The sequence below is a fragment of the Hippoglossus stenolepis genome, chromosome 19, assembly GCF_022539355.2.
Source record: "Hippoglossus stenolepis isolate QCI-W04-F060 chromosome 19, HSTE1.2, whole genome shotgun sequence".
Taxonomy (NCBI): Eukaryota; Metazoa; Chordata; class Actinopteri; order Pleuronectiformes; family Pleuronectidae; genus Hippoglossus; species Hippoglossus stenolepis.
In genome coordinates this window covers 15,443,554-15,461,270 of record NC_061501.1, presented here as the reverse complement: position 1 = coordinate 15,461,270, position 17,717 = coordinate 15,443,554, and the positions used below count along the sequence as shown (strand labels likewise).

The window sequence follows — 17,717 nt, the reverse complement described above, 5'->3', positions numbered from 1 at the left end:
GATCTGTCTATTGACAAATGGTAAATAACTTTCAGATTAGTCTATAATCACATAAACAAAAAAGGGAACGGCTCCTTTTCCATGTTGCACCGTCATGTTTCAGAACAAGCAAATGGACAAACCACAGATTTCAGACGTGCACTGAACTCAGGACATTATGCAGAGGGGCTGTAAATGTCCATCTCCTTCTTTGAGCTGGATCAGAGGATGAACTCCGACAGTGTGAACTCATTACATCTTCAAACCCGGCCTGTGATGGGAGGAAAATGAAAGAACATCATGATTCATTCGCACCAAATCTAAAATAGATTATGATTAAAGCACGAATGAGAAAATATAAATGTGAGTCACTGTTTATTAAAGTTTTGTCTCCTCTCTGCTGCATCAGGTTCAAATCCACAAGGTCAACGCACAGTCTCAGCAGCTTCATGTTGGATTCAGTCTCTTGTGAAGCTGCTTCCCTCAAACTGACAGAATCCAGGAGGAGTCTCATCTTTTATTTAACTCTCAGCAGTTTAAACTTCACACAAACTGCAGGTTAAAGTGACGCAGATTCAAACATTTCCCAGGATCCTCAGGGTTTTTCAGGGATTCAGCTTCGTCTCTCTGCTGCAGTCGCACAGGCCACAGCGCGCATGCGCACTGTGCACACGCACTCCTCGTCCCCGTCAGCCAGCAGAGGTGGGAGAGGTTTGCGTCAAGTTAAAAACACGAGATACCGGAAACGGAGCATTCGGTTTACAAAAATAAGTTATAATGGTGCATTATTTGATTTGTTGTATTTGATTTCAGATTTTGTAGAGTATTATCTGCTGTCTTTGAATTTGAATGCTATTTTATTGTTTTAATTTATTTAATTTGTCCTCTGAGAAGCACTTTGTAATGGCCGTTTGAAAGTTGCTGTATAAATAAAGTTATTATTACATTATCATTAACTTGCAAAACACACACCCTTAAGTTTGAAACTCCAAACCCAATAATAACCTTTCACTATATATATTTATATATATATACAAGCAAGGAGGTGTGTTAGGCATTATAGCTGAAAGTAACTAAAGTACAGTTACTCAGGTGTACTTTACCTATGGATTTTTATTTTAAGTCCCTTTATACTTATGAAGTTGTACTACACTACATTTAATTTCATGGGTAAATATAGTACTGTTAGGTTCAGGCTTTACAGATCCTTTTAAAACTACCCAGCAGTTTATGAGAGTCGTGTACATTAATCTATGAGACTGGATTTGACCCTATTCAATATGATTTTAAAACACTTTGATCATAACATCCTGAGCAGCTGTAATGAAACATGACAAATGGTCATAATAACAGAAATCATATTTTAGGGACACAATTTGTTCATTCAAATAAAAACGTTCATTAAAATTTAAATATTCTTCTTCTTCTTATTGTTGTTGTTGTTATATTTGTATTACTATTATTTTTATAATAAGTAGTAGTAGTAGCAGTAGTAGTGGTAGTAGTATTATTAGTATCAATATATTTGAATTGTTAGTAGCAGTCATAGTAGTAGTAGTATTGTTAGTAGTAGTAGTAGTGGCAGGAGCAGTCGTCGTAGTAGTAGTAGTAGTAGTTGTTGGAGTAATATTATTAGGATCATTATCATTATTATTATTAGTAGTAGTGGTAGTAGTATTATTAGTATCATTATTATTATTATTAGCATTAGTGATAGTAGTATTATTAGTATCATTATATTTGTATTGTTAGTAGCAGTAGTAGTAGTGGTAGTAGCAGTGGTAGTTGTTGCAGTAGTAGTAGTAGTAGTGGTTGTGGTAGTAGTAGTAGTAATAATAATAGTAGTAGTTGTTCGAGTACTTTTATTATTTGGCTATTAGCTAAAAGTCAACAGGGGCTTTTATGTTGAAACCCTGCAGCGGAAGTCCCTCCCCCCCTGTCGGCCAGCTTGACTGCAGCTGTGGATCCTGAGCACGGAGCAGGAGTCGGAGTCTGCGGCAGCGTTTAGCGACGAAAAACATCCAGTGCGGCCGAAGAAGAGGGGAGCGAACCCGGCTGCGGCAGTGACACGACCCCGGCGGACCATGGCTGGTGCTCGATCGTAGACAGGGGCCGCTAACGGAGCGCAGTGCGGACGACGAGCGGCGGTTTGTGGAACATCTGTGGCGCATAATGAGTTCATCCGCGGTCCTGCACGGAGCCTCCTCCTCCGAGCTGTAGCCAGAGCCACCGCGACACCGCTTCCCGACGCGTTCACTCGTCCTGCCAGAGATTAGACGCCGCCGAGGGGGGACACAGCCACACAGCCCGCAGATATTCCGCGCGTTCCCTCCCTCCGTGGCCCCTGGGGACCGGTGAAGTCATCCGAGAAGAAGAAGAAGAAGAGTCTTCATCACCTCCAGAGGAAAAGCAGATCTCCCTCCTCCTCCTCCTCCTCTTCCTCCTCGCTCTCCCTCTTTTCTCGTCTTTCATGGTTTTCTGTCTCCGAGCTTCTTCTCATCGCTGAACCTCCACCGCTGTCTCCCTCCTCTTCCTCGCTCTCTCCCCCCCCCACCGGCCTGAAAGATGCCGGATCAAATATCGGTGTCCGAGTTCCTGTCGGAGACGACAGAGGATTACAATTCCCCGACAACATCCAGCTTCACCACCCGCCTGCAGAGCTGCAGGAACACGGTCAACGTGCTGGAGGAGGTAAGAGCCACGGGTGGGTGGATGGACGAGGGTTGGATGAAGGTCGATTAAACACATTTTAGTGGAAACACCAGGGTTTGAATGGTGGAATCACCTTGAACTAAATCCACTGGTTCGTGTTTTTAACCCTAAATTCAACTGGTGAGGTTTGACAGTGGTGGAGCTAAGATTTTTCTTTGACCAGGGGCTGTAAAAGGGGGCCACAGTTTCCACAGAGGGGGCCAACATCCACGCACTATTCCTGTGATTCCTTGTTTACTGTCACGTCATTGCATATATTTGGAAAAGTGTTTCTCGTTCAAGCACATCGGGAACTAAAAAAGCTCAGAAAATAAGAGCACAGTGTCAGCCTGCCTGGAGAGGATGGATGGATGGATGGATGGATGGATGGATGGATGGATGGAGGTTATTAATTAAACAACACAACACATATTTTAATGTGGAATTTAAGGTGGAATAACTTTTAAATAAACCTTCTGCTTCTTGCATTTGACCCCTAAATTCAACTGTTGTTCTATGACAGTGGTGTATATAGGATGTTTATAAATCGGGGGCCATAAGGGGGGGCCACAGTTTACACAGAGTGCAACCTCCATGCACAGTTCCTGATTCAGGTGCACATTTAAGTCATTCGTTGTTTACTGTCAGCCACACTTCATTGAATATATATTTTTTTAATTCTTCCATGTTCAAGCACATTTTGTACTTTTAAATTATGAGGGCGTTCTCGACTGCTGCACGTTAGTAGTTGTCAGCTATTCCCACAAACACGCTATTCGGCAACTTAGCCAACTAGCGTAAGTCGTGAGCGTTTGTAGTGTAAGATGATGCTTTGCACTTGTTGTTGTCATCCGATCAGCTACGTTGACGCCCACAACTTCGTCTCCAACAAATGACAATAGTTGCACCTGTTGAGCTGCAGTTTCTTTTTAAAGTGCATTTCTCTCATATTTCACTGCCCCTGGTTCAAAGATGGACGCCTCCCTGCTGTTGAATGAACATACAGAGTGTGTGTGTGTGTGGGTGTGTGTGCGTGGGTGTGTGTGGGTGGGTGTGTGTGGGTGTGCGGAGGTGAACTTCTTCATCCTGCTTTCTCTTTCCCTTTCTTTCCAGATTATCTAGAGCAATAAAAGAGTGGGGGATGGATGGAATGGTGCAAGAGTGCAGGGAATAGGAGGATGTGCACTCAGGCCTGCAGCTCTCTCTCTGTGCTCACTATTACATAACTCACAGCTTCGGAGCAATTCTGCCAGGGTGTAGAAGTGTGTGTGTGTGACAGAGAGAGAGAGAGAGAGAGAGAAACCTCTTCTAGTTGCTGGCAGTCAGATCTGGATTTAACTGTTTCAGGATTACAGAGATTTCCCCGCTCTCTCTCTCTCATCTCAGGACTTAAAGTAAAAAAAAAAAAAGACGTGTTCCTCCTGAAAACGGTGCAGATATTCCGCAGGAACACGCCCAAAGTCACACTGTGTGAAGCCGTGTCACCTCTGATCACGGAGGAGGAGTGTAATCAGGTCAGGCAGGTGGGCTGTGATGTGTAGAGATGTGTGTGTGTGTGTGTGTGTCTCCCCCTCACCCTCCGCTGCTGTACTTCCTGCTATGATTGAATTGAACATCACAGCAGGGGGTGGGTGGGGAGCGAGCACCTTCAGTGATAAATGCCAAAACATGACCTCATTTCCAACCTTAAAACCTTCAGCTGTAGACGAGAATCCCTTTGGACCGCAGACAAAAGATCGAGGAAATGACGGCTCCGTCAAAGGTGGAGCTCCATCGCCGCCTGTATCCACCGCAACCCTCCAGTAGGGATCAGCGTTTGATATTAACTTTTAACTTTGCCGCAGTGAGTCGGGTTTTAATTAGTTACTTGATGCTATAAAAACAGGGTGAAATGTCACGATGGACCGTTGAGACTGACTCACGATTGGTCGAGCGCGTGTTTCAGCCGGACCTTGACGCCGCGGCTCCATCCCCCCCGAGCGTTACTGCGTCGACTCTGCCTCCGAATGCGCAAGATGGCAGCGTTCGTATCCGGGATATTTCCATTTCTGGATAGTGGGAGGAAATGGAGACGTGTCATCCATCTTTATTTTCAGTCCGTGCTTCAGACTGTTAAGTGTATTCCGTCTGAAACGCTGAACACGATACCCACGTTTTCATTTACGCTCCTTTGAAAGTGACTAAATGAGGTTTATTTGTGGCTAAATGACTGTGCAGCTCATGTGTAAACAATAATGTGATCAGCACGGTAACCAGAGACGGTTTGTTTAAAGGGGAAAAGAACCCAAAAAGCTGAGGCCTCTCTTTCACACACTAGCAGCTATTCCAGCCTGTGCTATCCATCACTTCTACCTTCACTCCTTTACAAGTTTATTATATCGTAGCAGCAGAAAGTCCACCGAAACAGGGCCAGGGCCGTGTTTACCCTGAACCCCGAGCACACTCCGCGTCTGCTGACTGTAACGAGGGAAAAACCGCTCGCGCCGTGAATCACCTCCCTGGCTCTGCGCCTCCGAAACCGAGAGGCTGCACAAACGAAAAACATCTGTTAGAGAGAGAGAGAGAGGGAGAGGGAGAAGGAGAGGGAGAGGGAGAGGGAGAGGGAGAAGGAGAGGGAGAGGGCCGCCATGTGCTTCAGTAGCCGCTCTGGAATTTCTTTTTGCGGAGATCACATGACAAGGAAGACCGTTATTCTGGCACAGAGCAACATGCTCCCCAGTGTTTAGACAAAAGGCGAGATGCCCCTGGAACATCTCGGCGAGGAATAACTCAGACTGGGATCCACCCATGAGACGGAGGCGGCCCGGCTACAGCCAGGAACACTGTTATGTTAGAGTCTGTTATATAAAATTATCCCTTTGGAGACGTGCAGGGACCCAACGGAGCCACTTCAGAAATATAAAAATTGCCTTCGGCTTCACTTTGCCCGGAGAGGAGTTTGGATATCTGCTGAGCCCTCGAGTTCCTGTCCTCAAACTAAAGAGCGTTCACCTCTTTCCTTTTTCTCTGAGTCATTTCCTCGGTATGTTGACGAGGTAAATTATGCAAAGGTAGGGCGTGAATATTTAATGCTGTAACCTGAGGGGCAGAGTCGAGTCCGGGGGGGGGGGTTGTCCTTCTCTGCAGGCTTCCACTGAGTCATCTGGAGGTGCAAAAAACCCCCTCAAAACGGTCATCCCAGCATCATATTGTTTTAATCTCAATTACTGATCAGGAAGTAAATGACACAGAGAGGAATCGTGAATCACCAGGGTTTCTCACCGCGGGCGTCTCGGCGGAGCACTCAGAGATGTTTACAGTTTGAACCGGGATCACTGCAGAAATATGGAAAACAATGAGCAGCGAGATGCAGAGATAAAGCCCCTAAAAATAACCTCCCAGGCACCGCTGTCGTGACGACTCCAGACGCAGGAGACGGGGGCATTGTGTGTTCTCTGAGCGTGGGGGGCAGAGCGGACGCCGGCTGATGCGTCTGGGTTTTATTTTGGTGACATCTTCGGCGTAAATCAGCCATTGTTGCGGTGTGTGTTTTTTCCCCTCGCTGCACTTCCCAGAAAACTGTCAGGGAAGTTTGGAGTTTGTTCATCCCGGCGCGAGAGATGGAATATGGTTATTTGTTATTGTCAAAGATATAACGCTGAAATCCCCTCAAATACTCCTGGAACACAAAGTCTTACAGTTTGTCATCCAGGGAATTTCATTCACACAGACACCAAAGAGAGAAAAGCATTCAGATCTTTTGGATTTTCAGACACCGTGACCCAAAAAATATGTTGTAATCTGCTGGAGTTCTGCAGAATTTCGTTCGTTAATTCACGCTCCAAGTATTTGTTTTCTTAGAACCTTGTCTGCAGATCGCTGTGAAATTTGCAGAGCAGAGTTACGCAACTAAGAAGAAAACTTTAAAATTGTCATGAACCTGTGACCTTTCCTCAACTGACGTCCATAAACAAACTTTCCTTACCCTCAAACCTAAAAAAATGAATATGGCTGCAAGGAAATTCATTTTTATTTGTTAAATCTCTTTTTAAATATATTGCTGGAGACAGTTACGACAGATTTATTTTCTTATATTCACAACTGTTTATATTTTATAGTGTGCATCAAGTTCTACGAACCTAAAAAGCAGCACAGCATGCAGTGTAGTAATAAACTCTCAGCTGTCAATTTATTAGGTACACCTAAAGTCCAGTTACTAAATTATTCCAGAGAAGTGATGACTCAGTGTTGTAGCAACACAACTAATTCGAGCTAGTTAGTTCATTATTCAACTAATGACTGACTAGGATAATTATTATTTGCTGCTTTACAATGATAATAATGCTCTTAACCTTCATTTCCTACCTAGATTTTTCTTGCAAAGCCCAAAGAGGCGGAAACTCAATGACTTGGCCGACGATAAAAACTGCTAATCAGATTGAGAGTTTTTTTTTCTTCCTGTTGAACAGCAGGAACCAGCCAATCACAAGCCATCACTCTACAACTCTCCCGCTCGCTCTGATTTTCTCTGATATACGTTATTATTAGCAGCAGCAGGCTCCCGTTATCCCCCTGTGGGGCTTGCATTGTCACTCCCTCTCTACCCCACAGATGGTACTTTGCGTCACTGGGTTTGCTTTCCTAAACCACACAGAGCCACGGCAGCGATACAAGGGAAACCCTCAGTGCACTGGCATTCCTTTGAGCGCGCCTCTCGCACCACATCACATGGGCCGGAGCAGAGAATTGTTGACTTTACACTGTCGTTCTCTTCAAGCATGGCTGGGCTTGACCTAATAGGCACAGGTCTTTTATATTCTTACTTTTATATAACAGCCTTTTCAGTCCCGCCATTTTTTAGCTTTAGGTAGTTTGGATGCCATCCTGCTTTTGAAAACCCCCCCCCCCAGCTGAATGAGGAGTTTTATTCCAAATCACTGGGTTTTCATATTGGAATGAAAATATGGCCTTAAGTTGTCATTCCTCCTCTTGTTTGTAAGTCCAAGGAGAGGAATTAACATTCCTGCCATTCTTTTCAAAGCTCCGGTGTTTATTTACAGTACGTCATTTTATAAGAGCTGCTCTCCCTCCTATCAAATGCTGGATCTTTCATTAAGGTGACCTTCTGAGATTTTAACCCCTTGTCAGGCTGCATGATTCTGGAAAAAACTGCTAAAAACACTGGATCCGTGAAATGAATCGACGAAAATACAGTCATATATTGTAAAATGATAATCTAATGAGCATAAATGAGGATTAATGAGAAACAAAGCCTCTGGAAACTCAGTACAGTACTATGTCAAACTGCATTACTCAAAACGAAGGACTCACTATTAGAAGCATCCAAACAGCCCACAGCTCCTGAGCTGGACACAGGAAAAGCATTAAAAAACGTGAACAACAAAAGTGTGTGTTTGTGACGTTTGCAGGAATCTGCTGTGTGTTGGTTTCACAGAGGTGCTGTTGTTCGTCCTGGAGTTGAGTCGCAGAGCGGGACATACAGCGCTTGTTAGTTATCGTAGTTCGGAGTTGTTTGTCTGAAAAAGGCCCGAGGGCGGCGGCCTTCATGACATGTTATCATGTGAGGCTTCATCTCCGTCACATGTAACGTCAAGCCCAGCAGCGAGGAGTCAGTGGTCACAGAGTCTGCACAGCAAACACACAACTCTTTTGTGTGTTTGGTCATTTAGCCTCGGAGGTTTGCACCTTTTAGTGACCGAGCTGGAAGCAGACTTTTCACGTTAAGGAAGATTCAGTTTCATTTAGTCTGTCGCATAAACACTAAATTCAAAAAAATATATTTCGGCCAATATATTGCTATTAGAAAAAATCCACATCACTCAGGCTCTGGTGTCAGATACGTAAGAGGATTTAAAAGACGTGTGTTTTGCTGCATTGTAAATAAAGGTTTTCATTATTGTCAGATACTAGATAGATTCCACTTCATTATTCTCCTGACAAATATTTTAAAAAGTATTTTCCCCTTCATGTCCCTGCTTGATTATATTTTTCACTATACTTTGAGTCTCCAACCACCAGAACTGAGGCAAATATGATGAATAATTCAACTCTGGGTTTTTATCAAACTTGGCTTTACATAACAAAACTGAGCGCCGGCTATTTCAGGAGCACAACTGTGTCTGTTTCAATTAATAATGAAGTTATTGCATTTTATTCATCATTTGTCCCCGGTGTCACCAAACCCAATAATTCATACGCTGTGAGGGGGATTTTCTTTTTATGTCACGGCACCACAGCACATGACATCTTGTTCCAGTTAAAAAAAAAAGTATAAGTGGTCATTTCCCAGTTTGTCAGTTTACAATAGTGTTTCTTCACCGCATTTGTCATAGTCAACACACTTTGATAGTGACCATATTGCTATGACTGCTGCAGGAAATTTAATACTGTCTTGATGGTGACTTTCATTTTTTTAAATCTTAGAGTTTTGTGAAATCAAACATGGCATTGCATTTTAAAATCTCTAACTGGGCTGCGTATACGAGTCAGTTGCTCCAGACATCTTCTGGAACCTTTTCCTTCCACCCCCCCTCGTAACATGTCCGAGCGAGCCCACGTGAGAGTGCAGCAGGAAAATGTCGGCAAAATGCACAGCGACAAGTGGGCGTGATGATGACGTTTCTAACGAGCGGCGAAAGCAAAAACTGGAAGAATACAAAAATCTGAGGATTAGAAAGAGGAGTCATAAACGCAGTAGACACAGATGAAGATGTCAACTGGGAAAGAGAGAACGAACTTCGAGAGCTCTGGGTGATAATGGCCGACACGGTGTAGATGTGCCGTAAACAAAAACATGTGATTCCTGCAGCTGGATTAATACGTCACGTCCTGCCTCCTGCTGCTCTACGGAGACCCCACCCCCCCTCACCTGAATGCTACGAACATTTTCCTGCTGTCGCGAGCGTCCGACATCTGTCAGCACAATGCAGGACAATTCAGTAGCACCACAAACAAGATCTCTCGTACAGTTTCCACAAAAACTCCAGCCTTCACGGAGGCATGATTTACTGCCGGCCTGTTATTTTAGACAAACTGGCCTTTGAACAGCAATTTTCTGTGTAAATGTGATGATAAGGAACGTTTCCAGGCCCAATTCATCAAAAAGAGATAAATCCAAGTACGCAGTGAATGTTGCAGAGTGATGATACATGAACTAAAAGAGCATCCCAAAGAGGGCTGGCATATGGGGGAGGTGTGACTTGAAATCTGGCCCCCCAAAAAAATACTAATAAATCTCCGAGGCCTTTTCTAATTTGTCCCCACAGCAGGAGGTGGGACTGTTGCGTTGCTTGTTTGTCAGCTTGTTTGCCGTCTGTGGCTGAAATCTGATAATCGGTCTGTGGGCCACAGCTGTTGGCCTACCTTCCTGCCGCAGCTGCACTGCGTATATCATCAAGGGCTATTAGCCGGCAGCGGATTAGCCCCCCGACCAGACTCTGCTCTGGCATCCTGATTCCCCCCCCCTCCCCTGCTCCTCCCCAGATTTAGGTGAGGAAGAGTGGGTCAGTGTTCACATCTGTCTGCTCGCCTTCCTCACACGGATGGATGGGGTTAGAGTCTCCCTCAGTCGACAGCCATTTTAATCTCTAATGGGACACAGGGAGCTGTGAGGGATGCGTCTACGTGACACTTTCAGAAGTCTGGGCTGTCAGTTTGAATAATGTGTCTTCAAATGACACTTTCTGTTCATTTATTAAATTCCAGAGTCAAGTCACGTATTCCATTAATTATTACATCTGTCATGCCACAGGTAGATACAGAAATTTATGATACTAATCAAACCCTCAAAAACAGTTGCCAGTATCAGTTAATTGGTTAATTGACTAATCATTGCATCTAAGATCATTTCTCAGTGACCACCATCCACCCCTACTGTGGATTTAAATACCATTATATCAAGGCTGCGCTGGTGACCTGTGCAGGGTCTCTCGCCCACCGCTAGCTGGGATTGACTCCCCCCCCCCGCAGCCCTTAAAAGATGAGCAGTAAGATGCATTTCAAAGCTTCATCAGCCACGTTCTGAATATAGAAAATAGAGCTGTGACACATCAAGTGTTAAAAATCTGTTGTTCAGCTGCGACAAAACAGCCACAGATGCTCTTAATCCTCCATTGTTTGTCTGTTGTCGGTTTTTCTTTTTATGATTATATCAGTGGTAACATTGTTGTCCTCCAGGATGGCCGCGCAGAACCAGGACACAGTGTTGTCCTGTGACGGCTGCCTGTCTTGTCGTGTCCTCAGGGGTAAACACTGCGTCTCTCTGTGTGTGTGTGTGTGAGCTTTCACGGTGTTTCGGCCCTGGACTGTCTGTCTTCATTTGCATGTGTGCGTGTAGCGCGGCCGAACAACTGATGCAGCCTTTCAATGCCGATTTTCAATGCCACCTTTCCCCGGCTGCAGAGATCATCCAGGCACGAAAACCACCGATGGGCCTTCGACACAAGCTGTTTACTTGTTTTCCTAATTCCCTTTACAGACAGGGAAAAGTGCTGCATCACTTCCTCTTGTGCGCCGTGACTCTTTCTAAGCTACTGTCACTCTGAAAACGAGGGGAAATCCAAGTGGAAATTTGCCGAACCACAGCCCCTCAAGTGGTTCAAGCTTGTGTGGTTTGTCACTGTGAAGTCCCCTGAATGTCCAGTTGCTCAAATGTCTGAACATCCGAATGGCCTGTGGGAGTGGGTACACCTGTGGTTTTGGAGTAGCTGCTCTCTCACCCAGCGGAGTCCTATAAAGTGTGAAACCTGAGACTGGTCTGCAGAAAAACTCCAAGGAATGCCATAAAGCGCTCTGCGGAGTCCTGGCTCTGTGACTTTGCAACAAGACAAGACTCCTGATGACTGAGCGGCGTTTGGGAACATTACTCAGAGGCTAGAAAATTACTGGTACTTCTCATTGTGCATGTTTATCAAAGGAGCACATTCCTTGGCGGGGTGCCCTAAAGATTTACGACACGGGCGGCTGATTGGTAGGAAGCCGAGCTGCCAGGCTTATCCAGTTGATCAATGATAAGCGAAAACTCGATGATAAACGCTTGAAGTAGTTTATTTTAGCTTTTCTTTGATCGGCCTACAGGGCGCTGGCCTGTTACAAAACACAAGTTTTGTGTCTGGTGTTGTATTTCTCTTTTTACTGTGTCATAAATGATCAACACTTTAACGCTGATGTAATAGGTCGGATGTTCTCATTGTTTTGATCTGTAAGAGCTTCAGCAATAAAGTGTTTGTCTGTGATCAATCAATGAGCCATGCAAATCCAAACGTCACTTTTTTTTCCTCATCATAAAAGATGAAGACAACTAATACGTATTTTTACTTAAGCTTCTTAGAACCAGTGGATTTCGGCCATTTTAGCTTTAAAAAAATGTCAAAAACCAGTTGATGAAAATCACCGTCTTCCTAAGTGGATACAGTAACTTTGTTGTCATAGAAACTATTTTAAAAATCTTTTTTCCAAAACGAGAAAAGCCACCATATCGCTCAGAAGATGGAAATGTGAAAATTCCTAAACTACTACTCAAGAGTTAACTTCTTAACCAAAGTAAGTGAGTTTAAGATGTCACTGCAGTCATTTTGTAAACCAAACAAAGAATTTATGTGAGAAAACAATCATAAAGTATTATGTTTTGGCTTTGTTTTCCAACAATTTGGCGTTTTATGGACTAAACGATTAATCAAAGCCATGATCAATTAAACAGATGGTGGTAGTTAATCACAGGCCTGAATAGAAAGTGGTGTAGGGCTGTTTTGATGTTCAGATTTGTCTCATTGTTCTGCTGCAGAAAGAGCTTTTATTTTGTATCCATCATCTGCCTGTTCCTCTCACTCTTCTCCTGGTGATGGCTGCTGATAATCTGAATAATGGTAAACATGATACAGAGAGCGGTATGGTCCTTGTGTGATGTGAGTCTGCTGCAGCAGTGTGTGGGCGTAATTGTGAGAACACTCACACAGCTCGAAGTGGTGGGCTGAGTGAGAGCAAGCACCACAGAGGGAAGTTGCCAGATGATGTGTGAATGTAGCACTGCTGCGTGCACGGCTTGACTCTTTGCTCGACTCACGCATTTGCCTCCCGCATCGAGTCTCCGGAGACGTGCTGCAAGGAGTCGGCGGCCTCGCAGCTCGGAGAGTCGGCTTTTATCCATCACGTGACCTCGCCAAACTCACCACAGAGAAGCTCTCGGCTGAGCAGCTCCTCTCTCTCAGGGAGGCCAGAGCTGGAAGCCAATCGCAGCAGTAGATAATGGAGTAATGACTGACTTGTATCGACGTCTCTCGGTGGCCAATACATTAGCAGGTCAAGGTTTCTATAACCGATAAATGCATTCAAGCTAATTAGAGCAGCTATCTACTGGTGATTTTCCATGTTTCAAGAGACTCTAAATAAAGATGGACGACATCTCTACACTTCCTCCCGCTGTACAAATATGGAGCCAAAATATTCTGGATACGGAGCCAGATTCTGTGCAGTAGTGATCCTGGAGAGGAGACGGCAGTATCGGGGTCGGGGCCAATACACGAGCTCGACCAATCACGAGTCAGTTCCATCCGTCAATCACCCTGTTTTTATCACATCAAATAACCAATTAAACCCAAATGACCCGAAACATGAACACTTGAACGTATATAAGTGTGATAACAACTACCTACAATGACAGAAACTCTCTCTAAATAACATGGAGGGGGCGTCAGCCACAAGGAGGGTGATAAAAAAAAAAAGATCTGCTTCACTTTTTGAGAGCTGTCGTTTCCTCCACCTTTAACTCTATGTTTAGCACATAAACAACCTACAGTCATAGAGACTCAGTGAACTTTGTGAACGTAGCATCCATCCATGTTATCGGGGTAGACACAATAATATTTGGAGGAAATTGATGAAAATACAAGAGTCAGTTTGTGTAAATTCTCTTTGTTGACCTTTTACCGTCTGTAGCTGCAAAGCTGGATTCTCCCTTGTGACTCCATCCTGCCTAATGGATTAGTTAAAAATGCGAGTAAGTGGATGAATTATGGACTCAAGTGAGTTTTGAATTGCAGGACTTTCAGTATTGTTGCTATAGATCATGAAATATTGTGTTTATTTTGAGCATGATGATGCAAAAGCTTGGTTCCTGCAGAATCCCATTCAGAAAAACAATGATTTCATGTTCATGTTTGGACCTTTAACTTCTAACTCTGAAAAAGATGTCGTCTCACCTAATCCTTTTTATTTCAGTTGCCAGCATGTCAGATACAGTACACTGGTCATGTGGTCGCCCTGATGCACCTCTTAACCAAAACCAAAACCACTGGCAGTTGTTCACTCTGTTTCACTACCTTGTGTGTGCCTATGTGCCCGTGTGCGTGTGTGTGTGTGTTTGTGTGTGTGCCCGTGTGTGTGTGTGTGTGTGAGGCAAACAGGCCATGTGACCTCAGCTGCTTTTGGAAACGTTACATCCTCTCATTTTTCCCATTCCGCAGGCCCAGAGAAAGGGATGTGCATTTGTTTCCTGCCAATGAAAACGACTCCCCACCCTTCCTGCTTGACTCATGCCACATAGACTCAACAGAAAAAAAAACAATCTAAATGACACACAGACTTATCTTTTCTGTGAGTTCTTCGTTTGGACAGAACAAGCAAGAGTTGCGTTATTTTCCTAATTTTCTTGTATTTTTGTAGTAGCCATTGTTTGATTGAAGCCACAGAGGAACTTCATTTGTTCACCAAAAGGCAGAAATAAAACCTAGAAAGTGAACGCTGCTCAGTCACTTTTGTTGTAAATATTCCACTGCAGAGAATTTTTAGCTCAAGTCCATGGATAAATGTGCCACTTCCTGTTTTCTTCTTCCAGGAAATAATTAGCATTTAAGCTCCTCTAAGAGCTAGTGTCCGTCTCTGCTGGGTGCACAGTAGATTTTGCCACAGTGGCACAACTGAGTCCCAGAGAGCTGATGACAAACTGGTTAGTCAGAGCAGCTTCCTGCGATCTCCGCAGTGAAGAATGTTGAGCCGACGCGCAAGACGGCCAGATCACGTCTCCTTGGTAACTGCAGAAATCGTCCGCCCGGTGTGATGCCAAATGCCGAGCTGCAGGAGGAGCTGAGCTGGGGAGGGAGAGTTCAGGGAGGAAGTGAGGACTTAACAGGCCATGAAAGTGACAGAGCAGGAATCTTGAGTGGATCAGCGAATCAAGAGAAACACTTCCCCGGCAGCCAGACAGCGTTGTTTTTACTCCTCAGCTGTCAGCGGAGAGCTGTTGGTGTCATTAGACGGAGTGCTGCCGACCCAGGACAGGACACTGTCAAGCTTGGCCGCTTCCTGCTTCCTGTCAAAGGACGGCTGCAGGGGAAACGGCAGGGCTGCCGGGGGAGGATAAGGCCTCGGGCAGGAAGTGTGAAGTTGAGACAGTGTCCAGTCAGTGATGCCCAGTCGCTTCAGACACCAGTTTCCCCCCCGTTTTCTGTGTTTTTTCGGTGACTAGCAATCAGCCTATTAACCCCATTGGTCACATGAGGTCACATGTTGGTTGGGGGATTTTCTTGTGTTTTGTTTGTATCTTTAATTGTCTTGTTTCTTAAGTGGGGACATTGTCTGGACATTTTTCCTTTATTGATAGTGGACAGAAGGTCTTTTTTGATTGATACTAGTATTAATACTCAAAACGAGATGAAATCCCCCTAGTTTATAGTTTAAGATGTTTTAGGTACAGTCATTTCAGTCTTTGGTGCTGAGTAGCAACACAATCTCTTCATACTGAGGCGTCATGCATGGTCACTCATCTTCACCCCCGTTAATTGGCCATTGACCTCTTTGGCTCCATCTCTGACGGACTTGGGCATAAAAGCATTCTGACACTGACATGTTGACTTTCACAGCACAAATGGCTCTTCAAGGGAGATATTCCTCAGGGGAATAGCACATGATGACGGAACATACTTTATTCCTCGCTTCATTTTCTCAGCAGCGCTGAATAAATCGTCCGCATGCATCACTTTCCTGTTTGGGTGGAGAGACAAATGGCCGCAGATGTTTTGGCATTGTCACGCTAGCTAATCCCCCTGGGTAGAGTGGGATCTCGCAATTGGCTGCTGCGAGATAAAAAACAATCCTTTGACTATATTCAATAGTTGTCAGCCCCTTGGAAAGCAGAGTTCAGATGCATTCTTGCCTGTTGCCAAGGGTTTGCAAAGACTGTGTGCCAAGACAGCGCTATTTCATTGATTTCCTTTATTTTTTTGCCCCTTGAAAAGCTGAGAGAAAACAGCTTCAGCAAACCATCTCTCCCAGTTACATTGTACCGGCCAACGAGAATAAATTTATCATTTATCTTCTGTATGAATTTGTTCGGGATTTTGAATGAATGCACTCGGCCTTGACATCTAATCTAAAGCAGCTACCTAATCAGGTGTAACAATATGAGGATGTATGGACAGTGTAACAAAAAGAAAGTGAATCTTTTTAAAGCCTATTCACGTAGCGGCCGAATATTTAATTAAGAGCACAGACAGAGTGGATTACGGGTGACCCTTGGGTGGCGGTGCCAGCTGCTCTCAGCATGAGCCCCACAAAGGTCAATCTGCCTGCTCAGCCCGTGTGTTGTGCTCCTCATCCTAATCAGCACACGGTACTACAACCTCTGAATAATCACAGATCTACTTTGGAAGGGGTTTCACTGCCGACGGACTCGGACGGAGTGACAAAGGCACTTTTTGGGGAGTTGCAAAGAGGAAAGCCGAGAGAAAACATAGCTTGTTAGAACATGCGCTGGCTGTTACGGGGATTTAATCTGTGACTTTTGTGGTATAACACATGTAATCACATGTAAGAAATTGATTTATTCTCCTTCAGCTTTTAAAAGACATTCATAGATTAGTGTGCTGTTGATTGTCTTGATTAATTACATAGTTTTTTAAGTAATGACAAATCTCCATCACCGTTTCCCAGAGTGTATGAGTAAGTCCTCAGCATCTTGTGTTGATCAAAACCCAAAGATATTCAGTTTACAGTCATAGAATAAAGTAAAAACACAAACAGAGAGAAGCAGCAAATCATCGCATTGAAGCAGCTGGACACTGGCTGTCATTTCCGTTTGAAAGATGACAGCCAATGAGCGATTCGATCTTTCATCGAATTATCAAATTGTTGCCAATAGACTTTCTGTTTATCCACAGATCTATTGTTCCAACTCTGGGAAAGATCAGATTATAAGCCAAAGAGAAATCCATCATATTATTAATACTGAGAGACAGAAAAAGAATACAATGACAATAGTAAAACATAAATCTATTTTATTTAGACATTGTTGTTTGGGGATGACTCCTAAAAGTGAAGCCGAATCATCTGGATAGGCCCCTGGTGGCTGGCTGCAGTATTGGTCATAAGATACGCCTCCTCCATGTTAGTGGACCAAAAAGTCCAATGTGTCAAATACATTTTTCCCAAACATGTTTTTTTGTCATTTCAGGTACTTCTTATCACACCAGTGTTTGTTCAAGTGCTATTTCAATAAGTTTGGTTTTAATTAGTTAGGAGTTGATGCTACAGAAATGTCATGAAACCTCATGATTGACAGCTGAGACTGACTCACGATTGGTTGAGCGTGTTTATCAGTGGGAACAAACTACCGAGGCTCCATCCCTGATCAATACTTTGCAGATTTAAGAACAAAAATGCACAAGATGGCATATTTTGACTCAATTTCCTGATAGTGGGAGGAAGTGGAGATGCTTTGTTCATCTTTAAACGAAGGCTGTTCCCCTACAAATAACCTTTAAGATCTGAGTGAAGTTTTTTGTCCTTCGAGAATGTTTTCATTCTGTTTGAAGATTTTCAATATAGCAATTATCAAAATGATATACAGAGGTAATAATGGTGCCATTAAATCTTCATCTTGTGCCTGTGTAGGTAAACAGACACGGGGCTAAGCAGTATGAGTAGAGGTCTGCTCCATGTGCAGGGGGGATCAAAAGGCTCTGGCCTGGCAGAACGGGCCCGGCGGCAACAAATGTCTGCTGCCATAATTGGGGGAGAGCCATGTAAAACTGTCCAGGGGAAGGCAAGGACAGCTT

At 44.1% G+C, this 17,717-nt stretch overlaps 1 protein-coding gene across 1 annotated transcript in view; it reads left to right on the top strand.

Moving 5' to 3' along the window:
• Nucleotides 1–1,910: 1,910 nt before the first annotated feature.
• Nucleotides 1,911–17,717, top strand: part of asap1b (ArfGAP with SH3 domain, ankyrin repeat and PH domain 1b) — a 49,217-nt gene continuing 33,410 nt past the window's right edge. Inside the window, 1 exon segment of the mRNA XM_035142262.2 lies at nucleotides 1,911–2,670. Coding sequence (XP_034998153.2) covers nucleotides 2,545–2,670 — 126 coding nt within the window. The 5' untranslated portion in view covers nucleotides 1,911–2,544.